Raw genomic sequence first — 20,573 nt, 5'->3', positions numbered from 1 at the left:
CCAGATGGTGAACACACACATGAAAAAATGCTCCACATCACTCATCATCAGGGAAATACAAGTCAAAACCACAATGAAATACCACCTACACCTGTCAGAATGGTTAACATTAACAGCTCACACAACAACAGATGTTGGCGAGAATGTGGAGAAAGAGGATCTCTTTTGCACTGTGGTGGGAATGCAAACTGGTGCAGCCACTCAGGCAAACAGTATGGAAAACATCTTCCATTTGATTTTGTTAGATTGGCAGCGCTTGGAACCCAACCTCCATGCTGTGAGGAAGTCCAAGCAGCCTGTAGAAAAGCCCTCATGGAGAAGAACTACAGCTTTGCCTATAGCTTTGGCTAACTAGCCAGCATCAACTTGGCAGCTATGAGAGTGAGCCATCTTGAAACACGGCCTCCATCCTCCAGTTGGTCAGATACCATACAAAGTAGGCAAGAGCTGCCCCCACCAAGCTCTGTCCAAATTGCAGATTTTTTTTTTTTTTTTTTGGAAATAATTGACTCTTGTTGTTTTAAATTACTACATTTTGGTATGGTTTTCTATACGACAAGATAACTGATACAGTTCCCTAATTATATAAACACTAAACATGCTTAAACATGGTGCTTATTTTGGGTAAATTGCTTTGACTTAGAGCTGCCTCTCTTCCTCACAGGCAGCTGTCCTAACAACTGTTCTAACCTAGATTCTACAGAGATGTCTGCAACTGCTGAGGAAGCTAAATGATGACAGGTGAGTGAACTATTGTTTCTGAGTCCCACTTGCTCAGTGGATATGAGGAAGGAGTACGGATGGTGTCCTCTTCTCCTAGATATGAAGCTTCTGTCAGCTTCAAGGGCCTATGGATATATATAGGTAGGCAGCTAGATGTATTTTTTTTCATAGAGTAACTGATAACACTAGCATTTTGTATTTCCAAAAAGAAGGGATGCCATATACTCCTATACCTGATATACATACACTGCATTTATTACTGTCATTGATTATTAATCATGTACCTAGAAGCTGCTCATGAGAGAGGCTCCATTCTTCCCTAACATCCCTCTTGGACAGCTGGGGTCCATGCTTATCTCAAATACTCTATTGGATGTGTCCATGCCAGAGAGGGTCTGCCATCCTTCCTGGGTCCAGAAATTAGCCATATGCCAAGAGGTGAAGGTTTACTGGGACCTATTCCTCACTGTGACTTGGAACAGTATATCTCTTTTGATCTGAGATGAAACCAAACTGAGACATATCTGATGATGATGATGATGATGATGATGATGATGATGATGATGATGTTGGTGGTGGTGGTGATGCTATTAACTTTTCCCTTTGTATCTCAATTTTATTTCCTTTGCTCTCTGTCTTCACTCCCTGTTCCACCCCATCTCCGATAGTCTTATTCAGAAGAAATTTAGCCTCTTTTTTAGATAGTTCTTTTGTACACATTCCAAACCCAACTCATGCTATCAAGCTCTTTATGGGTTTTTTCCCCCTCCTGCCAACCTGACAGTTTTAATTCCCTAGCAGAAACCACTACAGTGAGTAGGACAAAGAAGATTGCCAAGCAGATACAATCAAGATGGATGGTGAGAGTGGCTCCATATTTTTCCTTACCCTGCATGCCACTGGAAGAATGTTTACCTGAGCACAGATGCTTTTCACCCCTCTTTCTTCCTTATGGAGCTGGGGCTTGCCCTTGGGAATTCAGCATTTCTCTCTACCCCAGTTAGCTGCTTGGAGGTTTTGGAAAGGGAAGAATTCTCTTATCACTATTTCTGCAAATGGATCCCAGTAAGGCTTTACAGCCCCAGAACTCTGGGAAAGTGTGTGTGTGTGTGTGTGTGTGTGTGTGTGTGTGTGTGTGTGTGTATGTATATGCTGAGAGTGAAGTTGTTATTCTTTGGCATACTGGCTGGAATTAGCCCATCAATGGGGGCTCAGAGCTTCCAATTCAATTTATATTCCCAAGAAAGGCATCTAGGCAGAGAAAGAGAAACTAAAGCAAAGGCCCAAGGAGAGATGGCCTCAGTGTTATGCACCTTGAGTGTGTTTACGTGACCGGAGTGGGTGGGTAGTGGTAGGATGTTCTGGTTCTCCAGATTATATCCAGATGCTAAACCTTTACCATGGGTTTGGTACTCTGCGGTGGGGAGGGGGGATCCCAATTTTCCACCTCCTGGCTGACTGTGAGCTAAAAGGTCTCAGGTTTCAGAGAAAGCTGTTCCTCTAGCACTCAAGGCAAGTTTTGATGCATGTTGTGTGGATGTGTTTTCCCAGAAGCAAGTATCCTTCTTGCTCTTTTATGAGCTTCATGTCCTTTTAGGAGCTTCATGTCTCAGAGCCAGTGCTTTGTGTCCAATGAATGCTTTGAGAGGGTGAAATTCCTTAACTCCCCTTTGCTGCCCCTATGTCTTCCTTCCTTGGCCCACAGCCCATCCTAGGGAACTGTGCCACTCTCACATTGCTTTCACTCCTTGAAAGAACAAACATCTTCACTGCAGCCTCAGAACACTGGTGTGAGGTGATTGTTTATAGTAGATGTTTCCATGACACTCATTTATTTCTTCTGCAGATACAACTGTGTTGGGGGAGGGGATGAGAGGTTAGAGTAGAGAGACTGAGAAATATGGAGCCTTGCGATTGCCTCATCTGTCTTCCTCTGTAGGAGTAAGAAGTCCATCAGCCCCTTTCCCTGGGTCCCTCCATCCCAAACCCCTAAACTGCTCTACAAATCCATCCTGGCTTCATGATGCTGAGATGGGACTAAATTCTCAGATAGGTGAGCAGGGGAGGAATTTTATGCATGAAGAGGCAGCCTTTTTTAAGGAAAAAAAAAACACTTTTATTGCTCAAAGTAGAGATTTACTAATGATGAGCAACAATGACCTGCACTGGGGGTGGTAGTGTGTGTACGTGTGTGTGGGGGGGAGAAGATTCTCTGACACTCCCTCAGCTGAGCCAATGACTCATTCTAAATTGGAGTGACTTTTGGAGGTCATTTTAGTCATCCCCCTGCCTTCAGGCCGGATGGAGCGTAACTTAACAATATCATGTTTGGGTGGAAGGGGGTGCGTTGTTGAGGGAAGAATGTCCGTGTGTGGAAAGGAGTGGCGCGGGGGCGGGGGGTATTGTGTGACCTCTTTGAAAAGATCTCCAAGTGAAGGACGTTCCCTAGCTTTCCCAGGCTGCCCTGCCCGTTCCTGGGTTTCCCCATCATTGAATCAGCATGGTCCTCTAGGGAACTGCTTTTTGCTGGTTGGAAACCGGATGTTGGGTTCCCTGGGTGGGCGGGGGCGACGTCCCTTCGGACATTTCTGGGGTAATTGAGATTCCCAGGGTCCCGTTAGCAAGCCCGAGAAGCTACCATTCCCTTCACCAGGAACTTGCCATGCAGTGTGAGCAGAGAACAGAACAGAGCAGAGACGCTACAACGCCTTCTCCCTGGCAATGCGCATGATTCTGCGGCTCTGAGCTCGCCACACTTCAACGCACCTTGAAATGGGCTCGCCTCTTTCGCGCCACGATGGACAGACTTTCGAGCCAATCGGCCCCCAGGCTTGCGAGCAGTGTCCAATGGGAGGGCGGCGGGGGCGGTCCCGGAGGCCCGGCCCTGGTAGGCTTCACCGTGGAGCTGGCTGCGCTCTGCCTGGGCTAGTAGTGCAGGTGCCGCTGCGCCGGGGGCCGGGGAGGCTGCGCGCCGAGCCGAGCGTAGCCGGGGAGGGATGGAGAGCGGGCCGGCGGGGCTGCAGGAGCACCGGCGTGGGGCGTAGGCGGGCGCGAGCGGGCGTGAGCAGGCGCTCGGGCGCGAGAAGTGTGCGGGCGCAGGAGCACTTTGCGATAGGATGAGGCTCTTGGCTGGCGCGCGGTAGTACTATGATTTGGTATGTGGCCACTTTGATAGCAAGTGTGATCAGCACCCGAGGTCTTGCGGCTCAAGGTGAGTTGAAGTGCAGCGCCCCTCCTCTGGCCCTCCCCGGCGTCAGCCCTTTCTTCTTCGTTTCGGGCTCCCCGTCCCCGCTGAGCGTTGCGCCTTTCCGCGGGCGAGGCTCTGGTTCGGGTGAGGAGCGCTCCGGAGCACTGCGGGGAAGCGCTGTGGGCCGCGGGCCGAAGGGGCCGGGTGGGAAGGGGCCCGAATCCAAGGGCTGCCTGGCACTCGGGAAAAGATCTTGGGATCCGGGTCGACTTTGTCCACCTTCGGCCTCAGGGTTTCATACCGGCGTGCCGAGCCAGGTGCTCTTTGCCGGAGCAGCCGCCTTCTCTAGCGCTGGGGAGTCGGCGGCTTTCCTAACTCTGGCTGCCGGGTAGTTTGTGGGTGTTTGGGTAGGCTGCAGCACGCACGAGCCGCGCGCAGCGCCACCGCTCCACAGACCAGCCTTGGGACTCTCGGCACCCACGGCTAGCTAGCTAAAGGGACTGGTTTTTCGACCCTGCGGGCGCCCCAACTCCAACTCGCATCCCTTCTGATCACACATCCTGGCAGCTAGGGGTTGGATTCCCCTTGCGGGGCTGGGGGCGCAGGCAGCCCCGAAAGAGAAGAGCAGGTTAAACGAGGGAGTCTCTTGGCCGGCTCAAAGGAGTGTCCGCTTTTGCCTAGCCCTGCCAGGCGCCCGCGCCCGTCTTAGCCTCACCTGGGCCCTGGCCAGGCAAAAGTTCCCTAAGAGCGGGCCCCAGGCGTGCGGACTCCACGTCGCCCTCACCGGCTGTGAGGCAGAGCTGGCTGGGTGTGAGGGTGGCGGGGTAGGGGTCCCCACTGCCTCATCTCGGAGCGGAGGGAGGTTTCTCTTTTTCTGGTTTCTCTGTCTGAGCTGGGGAAGAGACAAGAGGGAAGCCAGCGACTTGGTTGATGCGTGCGTGAGCGCGCGCGCTTTTGCTTTGGAGACGGGCAAAGCGACCTACAAGCCTCTGGGTGGCACCCCAGGCTCTCGGCCCTTGTATGGAAGTAGGAGCGGAGCCCGGAGGGTGCGAGGACTCTGAGCTCACCGTTTTCACCACGCAGACACGACCCAGCTGCGGGCAAGTTCACACAGCTGGGAGGAGAGGAGAGCGGGGAGATAGCCCGTCGGTGGGTGGAAGTCAGCAGGGAGGACCCGGCAAAGAGAGAACCCGCTCCCAGCCGAGCTAGGGTAGAGGGGGTTCGCTGGAGGCGCCTTTTACAGACAGGGTCCTCTCTTGTCTGAGGGTGTGTAGGGGGAGAAAGGAATGATTTGAGAAAGTTTCTAGAATGGAATGTCTTCCATGCTATTGGAGGAGGGGAGTGAGTCTGAAAACCGAACCAGAGGAAGGTGAAGGGAGGGTAATTTTATTAAATGGTACGTTGCCTTGGATGGTTTAAAAACTCCATTTGTCAGGTGGGAAAACTGAGGCCAGGGGAATTCAGAAGCTTATGAAATGGGGGTAGGTGTGAGATCGGTCGAGTTGTGTGTGAGAAATTGTTCTTAGCTTCAGCCTCCTCCTTTCCCCTATTTCCTTGTAGTCTTCCAATGCCCTCCTCCTCCTCCCCTCCATTTTTTGGTACGTTCCTGCTATGGGACTGTCGCTGAAAGCACCAAAAGGAGCTGCTGGGATCTTTGAATAAAAAAGAGACACTGAAAGGAGGCTCTGAAATAGCTTCTAAACTGGAGAAGTCAGGGTGAGGGAAATGGACTTTGTGCAAGTTTAAGCACAGAATAAAGGCAAATGGCAGCAACACACAGAATGGCTAGACAGAAGGAAGGACTTCCAAACAACATTGAAGGTTATTGGGCATGAAGGTTATACCCTCTTTCTGGGTGTGGAGAGGTCCTTCTGTCTGGGATGGCTTGACATGCACCCTTGAGCCTGCCACCTCTGTTGGTCTTGGAGTCCTTTTAGCTTAAAAAGCCAATATATATGGTAGTTGAGGACCTAGGTATAGAGTCACATGATCTGGTTTCATATCTTGGCTCTGCCACTTGCTGGCCCTGTGACCTTGGATAAGTTGCTCAACCTTTTAAATGTCACTTGCCTCAATGGAAAAATTGGATTAACAGTATGAGCTTGCAGGGTTTTTTGGTGAACATTAGTGCTGTAAAGAAATGAATGACTACCTGTTATATAGTAATTGCTCAATAAATGTGAATATTATTATTATTACATTCAGTATCTCTGGAGTTCCAGGCCCCTTCTCAGTTTCTTTCCCTTGGACCATTCAGGGCATTGGGAGCTAGAAGTGTGTTGAGGGAAGTTCAGAAGACTGCCTCTGTAGGAATCAAGTACCCTTTCACAGGCTGACCTTGCCTGGGCAGAACCCCTTTCTCCTCTGAATCCCAGGGAGGTATGCAGAGGGTGTGCAGACCTCAGGACTACTTGGACATTCTTTGAAAGATCTGCAAAACTCAGAGTTTGTCAGTGGCCAGAGAGGCTTGTGGGAAGGATGCAGGGAGCCCAGGAGCCAAGCAGGTCCTAGCATCACAGACTCTGGGGGGAGGGGGAGGGGATCTGTGTGGCAGGGTTTTGGCTCATATGGGAAATACCAGTCACTGTTCAAAAGCTGGCTCTGTGTGACAGCTCAGCTCTTCTCTGACTGGCAGAGGTGACTTCTGGGGAGATTTCTGACAGGGAGGGACTTTCAGATGCCACCTTTAGGGTTTGGCCAAAGTAGGGGCTGCTTTAGCAGAGGGGTAAAAGGGAATGGGCCCCTAAGCCAGTGTCGGGTTGGGACAGTTAGGGATGGGCTTCCCATCTGACTTTGATCATGTGTGTCTGGGAGGTGATTGAGGTCAGTGGAGAGCTTGGGGAGGGTAGGGAGAAGATAGGCATCTGGAATCTGGAAGATGGCGATTGAAGCCTCAACATCCTAGACTGAGGAAACTTGGGGCAGGACCTTGGGCCATGCCTAGATGACTCTGGACCTCCCATAGGGGAGAAGAAGTCTGGACCTTTATTCCCAAGGCTGCCTCCTCCTGTCAACCACAGATTCTGTGGTTGGACTATCCCTGACTACAGCGTCCCCAAATAAAGTGGGGTTCTGACTCAGATCCTGCTGGTAGAGTGCCTGGCCTTAACTCTCCCTTCTTCCCTTTGCTGATGAAGATGAGAGAGAGGAGATTTGGACCAGGAGGCTGCTAGCAAGACCCCATGGGCAGTCCATCAGCAAAGGACTCTGCTCAGCAAGTAGCCAAGTGGTGTGTGTGTGTGTGTGTGTGTGTGTATGTGTGCGCGCGCCTGTGTGTGTGCATCCCCCGCACACTTGCCAGAGACAGGGGTGTGTCTGGCAGCACACACCCTGGGAGAAGCTGAGGAAGGGATGTGTTGGAAAGGGCATGGCAAAGGGGCAGTGGGAAGAATCAGCTTTCAGCTCTTGACCTGAGGCCCAACACGTGCCAGACTTGGAGTAGGCAGGTCCCAGAGCTCAGTGGTTTCATGTTTGTGGCTCTGAGACAGAAAGCTGGGATCTGGTTACCCAAGGAGCAGAGGCTGCCTAGCTGGGGAGATGCTGAAACTCAGCATCTCTCTGCTCCTCCCTCTTTCCTGGCTCCTGGCACTGCTCTTCTGATGCCTGCGTTTTCTCTCCCTTCTGCCCGCCCCAGCCAGGGTGCGGCTCTCAGAGCCTGGCCTGCTGCTCTCTCTTCTCCCTTGGCCCTGTCTTTCTCAGGCCTGCTGGCTGCTTTCTTCTCTCTCCCAGCCTTCCTGTGTGCTGGCAGGGGGAGGGAAGTGAAGGCCAGGAGATATGTCCTATACGGGGCTAGGCCTGAGATTTAATGCACTTTTCTTCCCCTTGAAAGTATCCTCTTTTCCTAGACACATCCTGTGACCTTCTCAGGCTGGGGCCCAGGGTTTCAGGGGGGCAGTTTTCTTCTGTCTGCTCCCTAGCATTGGTTAAGCAGCTTGTGTGAAGAGTGGATCTGAATTATGAAAATAGCTGTAATTGGTGTGAGCTGTCTGGAGATGTGTGCACATGCCTCTATGTGTGTGCATGTTTGCATGTGTGTGTATGTATACATGCCTGTGCTTTTATGTGTGTGCATGTGTGTGCACACACCTGTGTGTGTGTGTGCACTTGAGTGTTTGCATGCACGTGTATAGAATGCAGGATGACAGGGGGACAGTTAAGCTCCAGGCACGAGGTGGGGAGTCACTCCCCTCCAAGTGCTATAGTTGGCAGCCAGACTGTACTCAGAGCAGATGCCTTACTTTCCTTATCCCCCTGCTCTGTACCTGAGTCTAGACAGCCCAGAAGTTTCCAAAGTTGGAGGCTTAGCCCAGGGACTGGATTGAAGGATGCCTGATGTCCCTGAGAGAAAGCCTAAATGGGGGACAAACCCAGACAGAGCTCCAGGGGACAAAAAATGGGCCTGTTTTACTACAGTGGGCTCTGGCATCAGTTGCCTGTTAACCCAGTGCACTCTAGATAGAGTAGAGAAGGGGCTGGGTCCCTGGGGATATGGGAGAGGGTGCTGGGACTGCAGAGGCAGCTTGTAGCCTGGCCCCCTCAGGGGCACTGCCCACGGGTGCCAGCGTGATCTGCCCGAGGCAGCTGACCTATTTTTCTTAGGAATCTTCCTGCTTTTCTGTTCTCTCTTGCGTGAATAAGCAGGAGACTGGTGAGCAGAGACAGGGCCTCTGTAAGGGTTTTGGAGAACAATTCCATGTGAGCCAAAGCTTTGAGGGAAGTGGCAACCAGCTTAACTGTCCTTCTGAGAAAAGAGGGGATTGGGATAGTCCCCTCTGCCTGTCATTGTATCTCCAGCCCCCCCTCCCCTCCACATTTCCCCTTACCTCCCTCCTGGTCACAGGCACCCACCAGGAAGGTCTGTGGCAGACAGCTTGCACACAGGCCTGCCTTCACAAATTGTATAAGGTGAGCCATTGTCCTCATTTTCTGGCTTCAGAGTAGGGAATGCTGATACCTTACTGTAAGTAAATATGGAGCTTCAATTTCCCCCTTTCTTTCTTATCTTGTCTTCCTTGAGGAGAGGAGGGTGGCCTAGTGGCAGGCAGAGCTCGTGGTGCCCTCACCTGGCTGGGCTGGCCTGTCTGTTTGCTCTGGAACACATGTGTGCACATGGCCACATGTGAGTGTGGAGGGTGCAGGCCTCCGCCCAGGTGGCAGGGGTGGGGTGTGGCTTTACCTTTCTGCTGAGGAGCCATTAAAGGAGCAGAGTGGAGGTTGAATTACTGACTGCTTCCTGTCAGTGGCTCATGGGAAAAAGGCTCTTGGAAATACAATCTAGCTGAGAGCAAATTAAGGTTGCTAATAGCATCACTGCCTCATGGGCTTCGAGGGGAGCCCAGCCAAGAGGGTTAGGAAGGAGTCACCTACAGGAGGAAGGAGGCCTGCAGTTCCTGCCCCTCCCTCCTCCATGCCTTGCTGTTTGGAAGATGGGAGGGTTTGCTGGCTAGGGCTGGTCTGGGCTCACCTGACCTCTGACTTCCCACCCTGAGAGGTTTGATGCAGAGTGGGGGCCAGAAGGGCTGGGAGGACACTGATGGAGACCATGGAAGGTAGGGACATTTCTGAGAACCTGCTTAGGCTGGGTGCAGGGGCTCTTGATGGAGGCAGAATGATGGCCAGATGACTTCTAGCCCACCTGCCTTCTGGAAAGAACAAGGACATGGCCAGATGTTTTGGACACAGGCCTCTTGTCTATCTTATATTTGTAGAGTGTTCTTTGCTTTGGGCAATAGGGATTCTGTTCTCTGCTTTCTTCATGCCATCCCTCTGGGTGTGTACCTCTGTGGGAGGCTCCTTGGGAGCCTGAGTCCCCGGCTTCCTGGAATCTCCTGGAGCCTTCTGGCTTGTTGGGGAGGAGTGATTGGGGGACTATTGGGGGCTGTGCCTTTTTTGGACTAGCAGGGATTATTTTTAGGCTGGCAGATGGAGGTGGCGGTGGCTGTCGCTGGTATTATTAGACAACAGGCCTGTGGTTTGGGAGTCTGGTGCCCAGAGGATGAGGGGGCTGGGGACAAAGAGGCGGGGTGGGGGGGGGGGGAGGAGGGGGCGGAGGAGCAGGAGGAAGAAGGGGAGGAGGAGAAGGAAGAGAAGGAGGAGGCAGCAGCAGCGGCTCCAGTAAGGATTTGTACTCATGAATGAAGGAGGCTGGTCCTCACCCGGTGGTCTTCCCTTATGGTAGCCACTACCAGACGTAGCCAGAGGTGCTGAGTAGTGCTGAGCCCAGAGCCAGCCAGAGAGCACCAGCTGCGTTCTGAAATAGACCCACCTTGTCATCCTTTTCTGGTCTTGGGCTGCATGGGTCTGGCTGTTGGAACCTAAGCAGAATGTGTAGTGGAGAAGGTCTGCCCTCTGACTCAGGGAGGAAAGTGTCTGGGATGTCTGGGATGCAATGTGGGAGAGGCTGTGGTACCTGGGCCTGTGGTTGGTCAGGATATTGTCAATGAGTGTGGGCAAAGAGGAGGAGGAGACACAGCAGCTGGAGCTTGACTCCCCTACTTGTACCTGAGTGACTTGGCTGAGCCAGGTAGCCTCCCAGTTTGCTCATTTGTGAAAATGAGCTGGTAGTATTTCTAATAGGTGGGCATTGTGAGCATTAAGTGAAATTTGTGTTACACGCCAGGCACAGAGCCTGGTATGTGGTAGATATTTAGAGGAAGTTTGGTTGCTTGACAGCTGAAGCTCTCCCTGGCCTGGCTCCTAGAACTTCTTAGGCATTTAGTGTTTCTCATTCTCAGGTACCCTTCCTCCCCCAGCCCTGCTCTGGTGGAAGAGCCCCAGGCTGTAAGTGTGGGGCCCAAGGGCTGTGCCAGAGCCTGGCTCCTCATGGTTCTATGTCCACAGGGGATCCAATGGCAACCTGGACTTGGCTGCCTGCTGGGCACCACCTGGCCTAGAGAGCAGGAGACCTGTACCCTATGGGCTTCCTGAAAGGTCAGCCAGACTGCAGGGGCTACCTCATCTTCCTTTGTTCTCCTGCTTTCTCTACCCTATCCTGGGAAAACAACTCCAAAGTGGGCTGGGCAGAGCCCCAAGATGCAGATTTGCTCGGCTTAGGGTATTGCTGTTTCCTGCCTTCTCTAAAACAGGTATGTGGAATCCAGGGCACCTCATGGGCTCCTACCACCCTCACTCCTGCAGATGCCAGTTTCCCCTCTGAGATTGTTGCCACACCTCTTTGGGCTGCTGTAGGCTTCTTTGGTGGGGAAGGGGCCTGGGGGTGTCTCTTCCTCTTGCAGCCCCTCCTCACTTCAGGTCACTTTCTATCCTTTCCTTCTCCTCCTCTTGCCCCCTGCCCACTGGCAGTTGCTCCAGTCAATCTGCTGGGGAGAAGCCCACTTGCTTCTTGAACGAATAGCCTCTGCTCTGTCTTCCTGATTCTGGGCTCCTATGAAGGCCTATGTCTTTGGGTCCTCTGTGCCCCAGAGTTCTCTTTCTTGCTGTGGGCTGGGCTCTTCCTGTGTCAGGTTTGCACTGTGTCTGTCTCTGTGTCTCTCTCCTTCCTGGTTTCTTGAGTCTCTTTCAAAGTCTTCAATTTGGGTTTGGTGTCCTAGGTGAGAGTTTCTCCTCCATCAAGCACCCCTTCCCTATTTACTGCCACCCTGTTTACTTTTGTTTCTTGCTTTGAGCTTTTCTAGAGAAAGTGTCTTATTAGACATGCTTTGGCTCAGGAAGGATCAGGCTTAGGAAGAAGTGCTTGTAGGTGATGGAGTGAGAGTGCTGTGTGTGTGTGTGTGTGTGTGTGTGTGTGTGTATGTATGTGTGTTGAGGAGTTGAGGAAGGTGATAAATACTTCAGGGTTCAGAAAACCAAATGGGTTGAACCAAGTGCAGAGGCTGGGCCAGGAGCTCCCACGCCTCTGCTTTCTTCTTGGGAAACTCCATCTCTTTCTGCCTTGCTTATCATATTTGGGATGCTTATCTCACTGAGTCCTCTCTCCAGCTGCTTGTCCCTGGTTGAAAGGGTCCTTGTGCAGAGATGAGGGATGGGGCTGACTGGCTTGGGGGTGGGCCTTGGGTTGGGTGCTCAGTCCTGAGCCCAGGGGCTGGCTGGGGGTGGAAGTGGAAACCTGGAGCCAGCCCCAGTGCTGGGGGAGGTGTGAATGAGGCTGCCTCATTGCCAGGAGGTGAGAATGAGGCAGCACTGAGCAGCAGGCACTGTGGGAACCCATTTTGGAGCCAACCTACCTCCTGGCATTGCTCTCCAGAGCCCTCAACCCCAGTAGCCATGGTGCTACAGAGCCGAGCTTCACTGCTAAAAGTGGGCAACCACCTGCTCAGCAGAGCTGGTCATTTCCTTTGCCTCTCTGCCTCTTGCCTTAGGCTCTAGGGGCCAAAGCCCTGGGAAGGGGTCCCCTTCTGTGGAGAGCCTCTGTCCTGCACACCAGGTAACTAGGCCCTGGAATACCTCCTTCCTCTTCTCCCAGGCTCCTGTATTTCCTCCTTTACCCTCCTGGAAAGTCTGTGCTATACACACACAGTCACAAACGTATACACACTCACACATGCAGCACCCCTCCCCCCGACTCATCCTTGTCCGTTTGCTAAGAGCTAGTCATCTGCACACAGGCATGTATCCACATATACATCCTTTTGCCAAGAGCAGCCTCATATACACATTCACATATGCACACACACATTGCTCCCCCTGTTCACACATGGTGCCCACTGTTTTCCCATTCTTTCTGGGTCCAGGATCAGCCTTTGTGCTCCTGGAGGCTAGGAGGCAGGCTCTGTCCTTATCCAGGTGCCTTTGGGGCTGTGGGGGAGGTGCCTGCTGCAGCTGGGCCTTCTTGGAGCTTTCCCTGAGGGGTTGGAATTCAAACCTAGCCTGAAGCAAGGTTGGGGGTGGGGGTATTGGGAAACCTGCTGGGGCCTCTGGCAGGTGAGTGCAACACTCCGCTCTGCTCCAAAAATACTCTGTGATCTTAGCTCTTTCTCTAGAAAACAGTGATGTCACCAGTAGCCAATCAGCTTCTAGAAGGGCTTGCCTCCTCCTCCTTCCGCAACTTAGGGAGGAGAGAGAGGGAGAGGGGGATGGGGAGGGAGAGAAGGAGAGACACAGATGAACAGCCAACATGCAGACCGACACAGAAAGACGCAAACACAGAAACATAAGCACATAGAGGTATCTCCACACAGAAAAGCAGGCAGAATCCCTTCTCAGTGCATAGGTGAAAAGAAATCCACATATTTTCCCCAATACACACACACACAGACAAACCAAGAAAGACAAGTAGAAGCATCCACATAGAGGGAGAGCTAAAGAGGAAGAGACAGAGACAGAGAGACTTGAAGATTTGAGATGGAACAGCACAGAGACACATGAAGAAGGAGTAGGAGAGAGACTTCTGTCTCAGAACCAGAAGACAGAATCAGAGAGACAGACACATAGAAAGAGCCAAAGACACAGAGACATGAAGCAAAGAGAGAGATGAGAGAAGGAGACAGGCAGTAGCACACAGGGGTCAGAGATGCAGTAAGAGTCAGATACAGAAGCACCATGACAGATAGGCAGACAGACAGACAAACAGACACGCTGTTCTTCTGGGCATCCTTTCTGTGTTGGGAGGGTCCATCAGCTCTTGGCTTTGCACTGCTAGTAGAGCAGCTGCTGTCCTTGGTGCTGCCTGGAGCGGCCCAGCAGGGACTGGGAGGGGAGGTGAGTTTGGATGGGGAGAGCCGGGGAGGTCTCCTCTGTAATTGTGTTGGGTAGTGTGAGGGAAGCCAGGAAGAAGAGGCCTCTCCAGGCTGTCCCTTTCACTGGGAAGCAAGCTGGACAAGGTGACTTTGTGGGCACGGAGGCTTCATGCGGGAGGGAGCAGTTTCAGGCTGGAGGTGGAGGTGGCATGCCTCCTGTAGGGGCTCATGAACAGGCTGACCAGTGAGAGAAGCAGTGCCTGAGTTAGCCTGTCCTCTGTGTCCTCCAGCTTGTGGGTGGGGATGGGTCTCTCTCCACTTTGCCCTTCTGCTGCCAAGAGGATAGGTGCACCCTATCCAGCCATATGTTTTATCATCTACTAAAGGTGGGGTGATTTCTCCATAGCTGGCTGAATTTAGCAGCCCCAGGATCCCTGCTCTGCCCCCAGCATACTGCTATCCTAATGGTGATGTCTTGGGCTTGGAATTTGGAGGGCTGGAGGACCCTTCTGTTCCCCTCTTTGTAGCAGGTGCGGTGGGGCGTGGGAGGGAGGAGCCTGGAGAGGCTAGTCAGGCCTGTGGGGTTTTCCCTCTGGTGTTGCCATGAGCAGCCTCTGCTCAGCTTGTTAGGGATTCCCCTGCTCCTGTATGGAGTACTCTTGTTTTGTGCTGTGAACATCAGGCTGAGCTGGGGGTGGGGCGTAGGAGGAGGCTGGCTCTGCAGCTCTTACCAGGCTCTGGTGGGAAGCATCCTGCACAGGAAGAGATTCCATGTTTACCCTCCGCTACAGCAGGCTTCTGTAACCCAGGCTGCAGGTCTCCACAGAGAGGCTGAGGCCCCTTTACTTTCTCAGTAGCCAGACTCCTTAGGATTGTTGGGAGTTCAAAGGAGGAGGATATGGTCATGGATCTGCTCTTTGGGATTGGGGAGGGAAGGTTTGGCATGCAGGACTGGAAAGAACTGCTTCTCTCTCCTCTTCTCCCCTTCCTACCTGTCTCAGGTTCATGGATAGCTGGGGCCCCCAGAGCTGTGGGAGGTATGAGCAGAGAGGGGATTAAGGGGGTTAAAAATGTATTGGGGACCTTCTGGGAAGTGACTGGACTACTTTTCAGGAGGAGGGCTGGGGTGGGCCGCTGGCCTTGGGGAGGAAGTGGGAATGCAGAGGTCCCTAGACATGGGCAAGGGGCTGCCTCTTGGGAGGCTGGGGCAGGATCTCCTTGTCATTTCCCTTTGTGCATCCCAACTCTGCTGACCCATTAGCTGCCCACGGCCTTCGAGAGGAGCCTGAGTTTGTTACTGCGAGAGCCGGTGAGGGCGTGGTCCTGCGATGCGACGTGATTCACCCAGTGACGGGACAGCCCCCGCCCTATGTCGTGGAGTGGTTCAAGTTTGGGGTGCCCATCCCTATCTTCATCAAGTTTGGCTACTATCCCCCTCATGTGGACCCTGAGTATGCAGGTAAGTTCTGGGCTGCAGGGGGCTGCTTGTTTCCTCTCCTGGTTTTTGCTCTCAGTGGTTATGGTCATGGCACTCTTCCTCCTGCCTTTCTATTGCTTCTTATCTTTCTGACTGGTCTGTTATCTTTTCTCCATAGTCTCTGCCTCTTTCCTCCCATCGTTTGCACTTTGGTAGGTTTTAATTAAGTGGTGGGGAGGAGAGGGAAGAGGAGGTGGTGCAGACACAAAGCATCACTGCACAGCTATGGATGTGTAGGGGCAGAGGCAGGAGTAAGGACAGGGAAGCCTAGAGAGCCCACCATGCAGGGGAGGAGAGCTTGGCAGAAGGGGAGCTCTGTGCAGAAAGAAGCTGAGTCAGAGCCCTGCTGCCCTTGGCCACGTGTGCTGGTGGCACTGTAGACTTTGTTCTGTCTGCCTTTGCCCACTCCCTCCCTCTAGCTCTGAAGTTGGGGCCTCATCCCATCCGTGAGCAGTGGAAGTAAATGTCTGAGGCTGGTCCGGGCAGTGCTGTGGCTGTGGCTTGCACCTGCTGTCTGCTTCCTCTGCTGCTCCAGCCTCTCTCCTCCTGGTCCCCTTGGTGTCTTGCTCTGTGGTTCCACCTGCCAGAAGGGGCCTCACTGTGAGTCACTGCCAGTGCCTGTCTGCCAGCCTGCCAGGGAGGAGAGCATGGGACATGCATGCGTGTAGGAGTGTGTGCATGCACGTGTGCATATGTGTGCTGGAATTTTAATGGAAGACAGGAAGCTGGCAGGACTTTGAGGTCAGACTTCTGAGGTCTGATTTGCATCTCTCAGAAAGCTTCCATTTATCTCTCTCTCTCACTCTGTTTTTGGCCATTTGATGCTCTGGTTTTTAGGCAGATTGCCAGTGTTGAGACAGGATGAAAACTGAGAAGGTGGTGACATGGCATTGAGGGCTGGGCTGAGGTGGTGGGTGAGGGGAAGGTGGACCCTGAGGGCTGCTTTGTATCCTCATTTTAGACTCCCATTCTGCTTGCTCCTGCCTCAATTCTTACCATCTCATCACCATGAGTGAGACAAAGATGGCCTCCTAATGGGGAGGAGGATGGAGTTAAGGAGGGTAGCTGGGGGGCCTTTGCTCTGCTTGCCAGCCCTGTCCTCATTCTTGGGCTTATGGACTCTGGCGTCTTAGCTCTTGGGGACACTGGGTTCTGGCTAGATGTGCAGTGCCTCAGGCATGGGCAGCAGCACCTGGAGGGGACCTCTCCACCCTGGTCCCTGGCCTGCCTTTCCTCTGCTTTACCATAGGGAAGACAGGCAGAGAGATGCTGGTGGTGGGGACCCAGGTGGGAGAAGGATGTCACTCAGCCTGAATTGAGGTTTAGGGCCTGCTCTAGAGTCCCATACCTCACCTTCTTCTATTTGCACCTTTGCTTCCCTCCCTCGCTCCCTCCCACTCTCTTTCTTCAGCTCTGCATCCCCCATGCCTTTCCTTTATCCCAAGAGATCTCCAAAAGAATAGGAGTATTCTGAGGGACTGAGGTTCTTCCCAGGGCCAAACCCAGAGTTACAGTTGCAGTGGGGCTGGGCCAGCCGAGACTGGGAGAGTGGCTCCACGGCAAGGCTGCGTGCCTTTTCCTTTCAGCCTACTGCCTGGGATTGGTGCGAGGTGTTATTTTGGGGTCCTATCATGGGAAATGGCTTGAAGGTTACAATGGGTCCTCTGCCTTTGGCAGGTGTCACACTGCTAGCCTCACCCTGATGGCCTCCTGGGCTTTTGTCCACTTTCTTCCTGCAGGCCGGGCAAGTCTTCATGATAAAGCATCCCTGCGACTGGAGCAGGTTCGCTCTGAGGACCAGGGCTGGTACGAGTGCAAAGTGCTCATGCTGGACCAACAATATGACACCTTTCACAATGGTAGCTGGGTCCACCTTACCATCAATGGTGTGTATGGGCTTATTCCTGGGGCTGGGCGGGTGGGAGATGACCCAGAAGACTGCTCTCTGAGGACCTGCTTTAGGCGAAGCCACTATTCCTGCCCCAAATCTCTGCCACAAAGAGGAGCCTCATCAGGGCCAGGCCCCATTGCATTAGTAGCTCTCACCTCCTACGCCCCTTCAGTTGTCTTCCTAGAGCCTTGGGTTAACAGAGGTGCATAGGAGGAGCAGCTCCCTGAGCACGAAGTGGGGTTTGCTGTGGGTGGTGGAGTCAGAGTTCCTCAGAGGTAGGTAGGTAGCTGGTTCTTGGAACCAGGAGGTTTAAGGCTTTGTTGAAGCCCAGTTTATACCCTCTGGCACCATTTCCCAGCCTTGGGAAGACCCTGCTAGTCCAAATAATGGCTTCTTGCTCTAGTGGGATTTCTGGAGCCCCACCATAACCATTTTCCTTTTTAGGTTAATATCTTGGTTCCTTGTTAAATATGTTCATTTGAGTGATATGTAATGAGTGTCTGTTGTGTGCCTAGCCTTGCACTAGGGGAAGAGAAATGATGGTGAGCCAACCCAGACATGGTCCCTTCTTGTGCTGGGTTTACTGTCTAAGAAAATGTAAGAATCCTGTGAAGAGTAACCGTTTTAATGGCTATCAGTTATTATAGTTCAGTTAAGTTAACTGCTATGTGTTGATGCTTTTCAAGTGTTTGGGAAAAGGCAACAAAGCCCTTTGCAGAGGCCCAAGTGACTTAGTTGAGTTCCCAGTGCTGGTGCAGGCTGGGGGCCTGATTCTAAGGCTGTGACCACACCAGGGGTTGGGCCCTCTGCGTGCATTCCACAAGAGAGTCTCTCTTATGTCCCTGGGAGTCCTTACTTGGGAAGAGATACTCTAGAGGAGCCAGGAGAAGCTGGAACTGTGGAGAAAAATCTGGAGAAGTGGCATATATGCTTTGGATGTGCCACACAGAGCTTGGGTCCTTGTGGTTTTGATATCTGTGACTATAGATGCTGTGGTTGGGAGAGAGAAATTGATGTTGTTCCTGGCTTGGAAGTTTCTCATAGTATTGATCTGCTCTGAAGGATGGCTCTCTCTGCCCTACCTTGTGGGGTTGGGTCATTCCTCCCAAGGGGGCCAGACCATGTTCCTTGGCTTGAGAACCTCTCCAGGGTCCTGAAAGAACAGAGTATTTTAGCCAGGGCACTGTTATCTGAGAAGAGCAGAGTTAACGATGGTGGTCCTAGAACAGTGTTGGTCTAGGCTGCCCAACCCATTAGATATAGTTGGCTCCCCTCAGTCAGTCCAAAGAGACTGATTGGAGGCTTACTTTAAGTCTTGGGTGGGCTGTCCCCACCACATAGCAAGCTTTTGAGTCACCTCCTTTTGATGCCAGCTGTTGTGTGTGCCGAGAATGAAAACTCATCTTAATATTAGCCCAAGCAAAACATAATTAGGAAGGTAAATCTGCTGCTAAAAGCTTCGCTGATTGAACGCCGAGCCAAGAGTCCCCACGTTGCTTTCTTTCTCTCTTATGCCCTTTCTAAACTGGGCTGTAATCTCCAAGAACTACCTTGTTTTCCCTTCATGTCCTCCTGGCAGCACCCACTTCAGTGACCTGAGACATCAGGTGTTCAGTAGGCACTCACGTGACAGGAAGGTAGAATTTAGTTGGAGATTGTGTGTTGTATTACATCTCTATATTAGTTTGCACGAGTGGGAATTGGTTCTGTGAGAGTTCACAATGACTTAGAGTGGAATAAGCATGGGAGAAGGCCTTGAAAAGGTTTGGTTTATTTCATGCATTCAGTAGCTGTAAGATCCCAGGCAACTCTCTGGGCATCAACTCCCTCAGTTACCAAAACCAATGCCTGTTTGCAGAGCTGTTGTGAAGATCAGATGAAATGCTGTGTAAGAAAGTGTCCTGCACAGTGTCTGTGACATTAATTACATGTGGGTCAGATGCTGGCCATTCTCTTTCTCAAGAGAGAAAAAAGATGAAATCAAATGAAATAGTAGTGGCAGGGAGGTGGTATACAGGAAGGTCCTCAGACTGGAAGATGCAGAGGACTGTAGTAGTTTGAAAGTTCTTATAAACTCACCAATAATTATCCATTCATAACACATCTTGAGTCTTGGCTTTTAGTATTTACATGAGTAACCTGTATATCCTGGGCCTGGAGATCAGGCTGGAGTGCTTTTTGTAGATTTTGTAAATAAAGGGAAGTAACACACACACACACACACACACACACACACACACACACACACATCTTGGATATTTGCTCTGTGGCAGGCTCTGGGGACACAGCAATGGGCCCAATCCAGACTCAGCTTTAAGGAAACTTCCAGAGGCAGTAAGTCCAGAGAAAATTGCAATATGGGCTTTGGGAGAACAAAGGAGGAGAACTTCTTTGAGGGAAGGACTCCTGTGCAGAGACCCAACTAGGGAGGAGGAGTTAGCCGGGTGCAGGGGTATTCCATGCAGAGGGAACAGCATGCCCAGATGCCCAGATGGAGAGTCAGTGCATTCATAGAGGTTGTTTATAGAAAGTGTTGGCCAGAAAAGCTAAGAATGTTCCCTCATCTGCTCCAGGGTTTAAACTGGGGCTTTGCCCTTACCAAGGAGCCTGCCTCCCAAGTGGATAGATTAGAGCAGACACATTTGAAGGTGAGAGAGCTGTCTCCCTTTATTCCCTCCTGCTTTCACCCCCAGTTCTGAGGTTCCTTCCAGCATAAATATTTCCATTATGGAAGGAAAGAGTCTGGAGTGCCAGCATTCCATTGCTTCCAAACTAGAATGTTTAGTGTCAGGCATTTTCTGACAGAGATCACCTTTGGAAAATGAAAGGCCAGTGAAAAATTAGAATTACAAATGGTCTCAATCTCCTTCTGTGTTTTCTTAAAGACCAGTTGGGTGGAAACAGACCCAATTATTCCTTTATCACATAAAATACCCAAAAAGCCCAAGCCAAGTCTTGCTTTACATTGGTGAATTACTTGGAGGAGAGGCCAGTCTATTTCTAACCTGCACTATTAATTATAGAGCACTTGTAAAAAAGAATTAAGCCTAGAAATGCAGCTGGCAAGCTAACACCTAATTCTGTAAATAATTGAGAGTCAAACCATTGTTTTCCTGAAAACTCGAGATTGTTCAAAGCACTTTCCTGATTAGCACCTAAATAATAAAGTAATTATGTAATTAGTAATTAATTTGTCACTTCAGGACATAATTTAATTTATTATCTTTTCTTTTAAGCTTGACACCAGAGGTAATGAGGCTGTGGCTATATTTCCAGGGACAGGCCTAGCAAGAGGGGCTCTGTTGGAGATGAGCACACATTCCAGAGCAGCACGAGAGGCCTGGAAGCTAGAATTCCAGAATTCCTTTATAAGGATTTGGGATGGTTTTTGCCATCATTTTTATTATATTAGATGCTGGATGAGTATTGATGTGCTTGAAGGTGTCCATTGTGTGTGTTTTGTGTGTGATGAACTATGCTTCTTAATTCACTCAGTATTCACTCTCCAAGTGCCCTCTGTGTGCCCACACTGAGTTAAGGGCTTTGGAAATGATGGAAGAAAGTGGTGTTGCCATGGTCTTGTTACTAGGAAGTTTTATGTGTTTGAATTTGTGTTGGTCTGTAGGTGTGTGTATTTATGTACATTTAATTCATTCATCC

The 20,573-nt window shown here is 51.4% G+C and overlaps 1 protein-coding gene across 1 annotated transcript in view; it reads left to right on the top strand.

The window, feature by feature from the left end:
- The first annotated feature begins 3,870 nt into the window (after positions 1–3,870).
- IGSF9B (immunoglobulin superfamily member 9B) overlaps positions 3,871–20,573 on the top strand; it is a 46,867-nt gene continuing 30,164 nt past the window's right edge. Inside the window, exons 1-3 of the mRNA XM_042906020.1 lie at positions 3,871–3,934; positions 14,807–15,004; positions 16,762–16,908. Coding sequence (XP_042761954.1) covers positions 3,871–3,934; positions 14,807–15,004; positions 16,762–16,908 — 409 coding nt within the window. The remainder of the gene's footprint in view (positions 3,935–14,806; positions 15,005–16,761; positions 16,909–20,573) is intronic.

This window comes from Panthera leo, chromosome D1 (assembly GCF_018350215.1).
Source record: "Panthera leo isolate Ple1 chromosome D1, P.leo_Ple1_pat1.1, whole genome shotgun sequence".
NCBI classification, from domain to species: Eukaryota; Metazoa; Chordata; class Mammalia; order Carnivora; family Felidae; genus Panthera; species Panthera leo.
The sequence above is the reverse complement of the archived record's forward strand: the minus strand, read 5'-3'. Positions and strand labels throughout refer to the sequence as shown.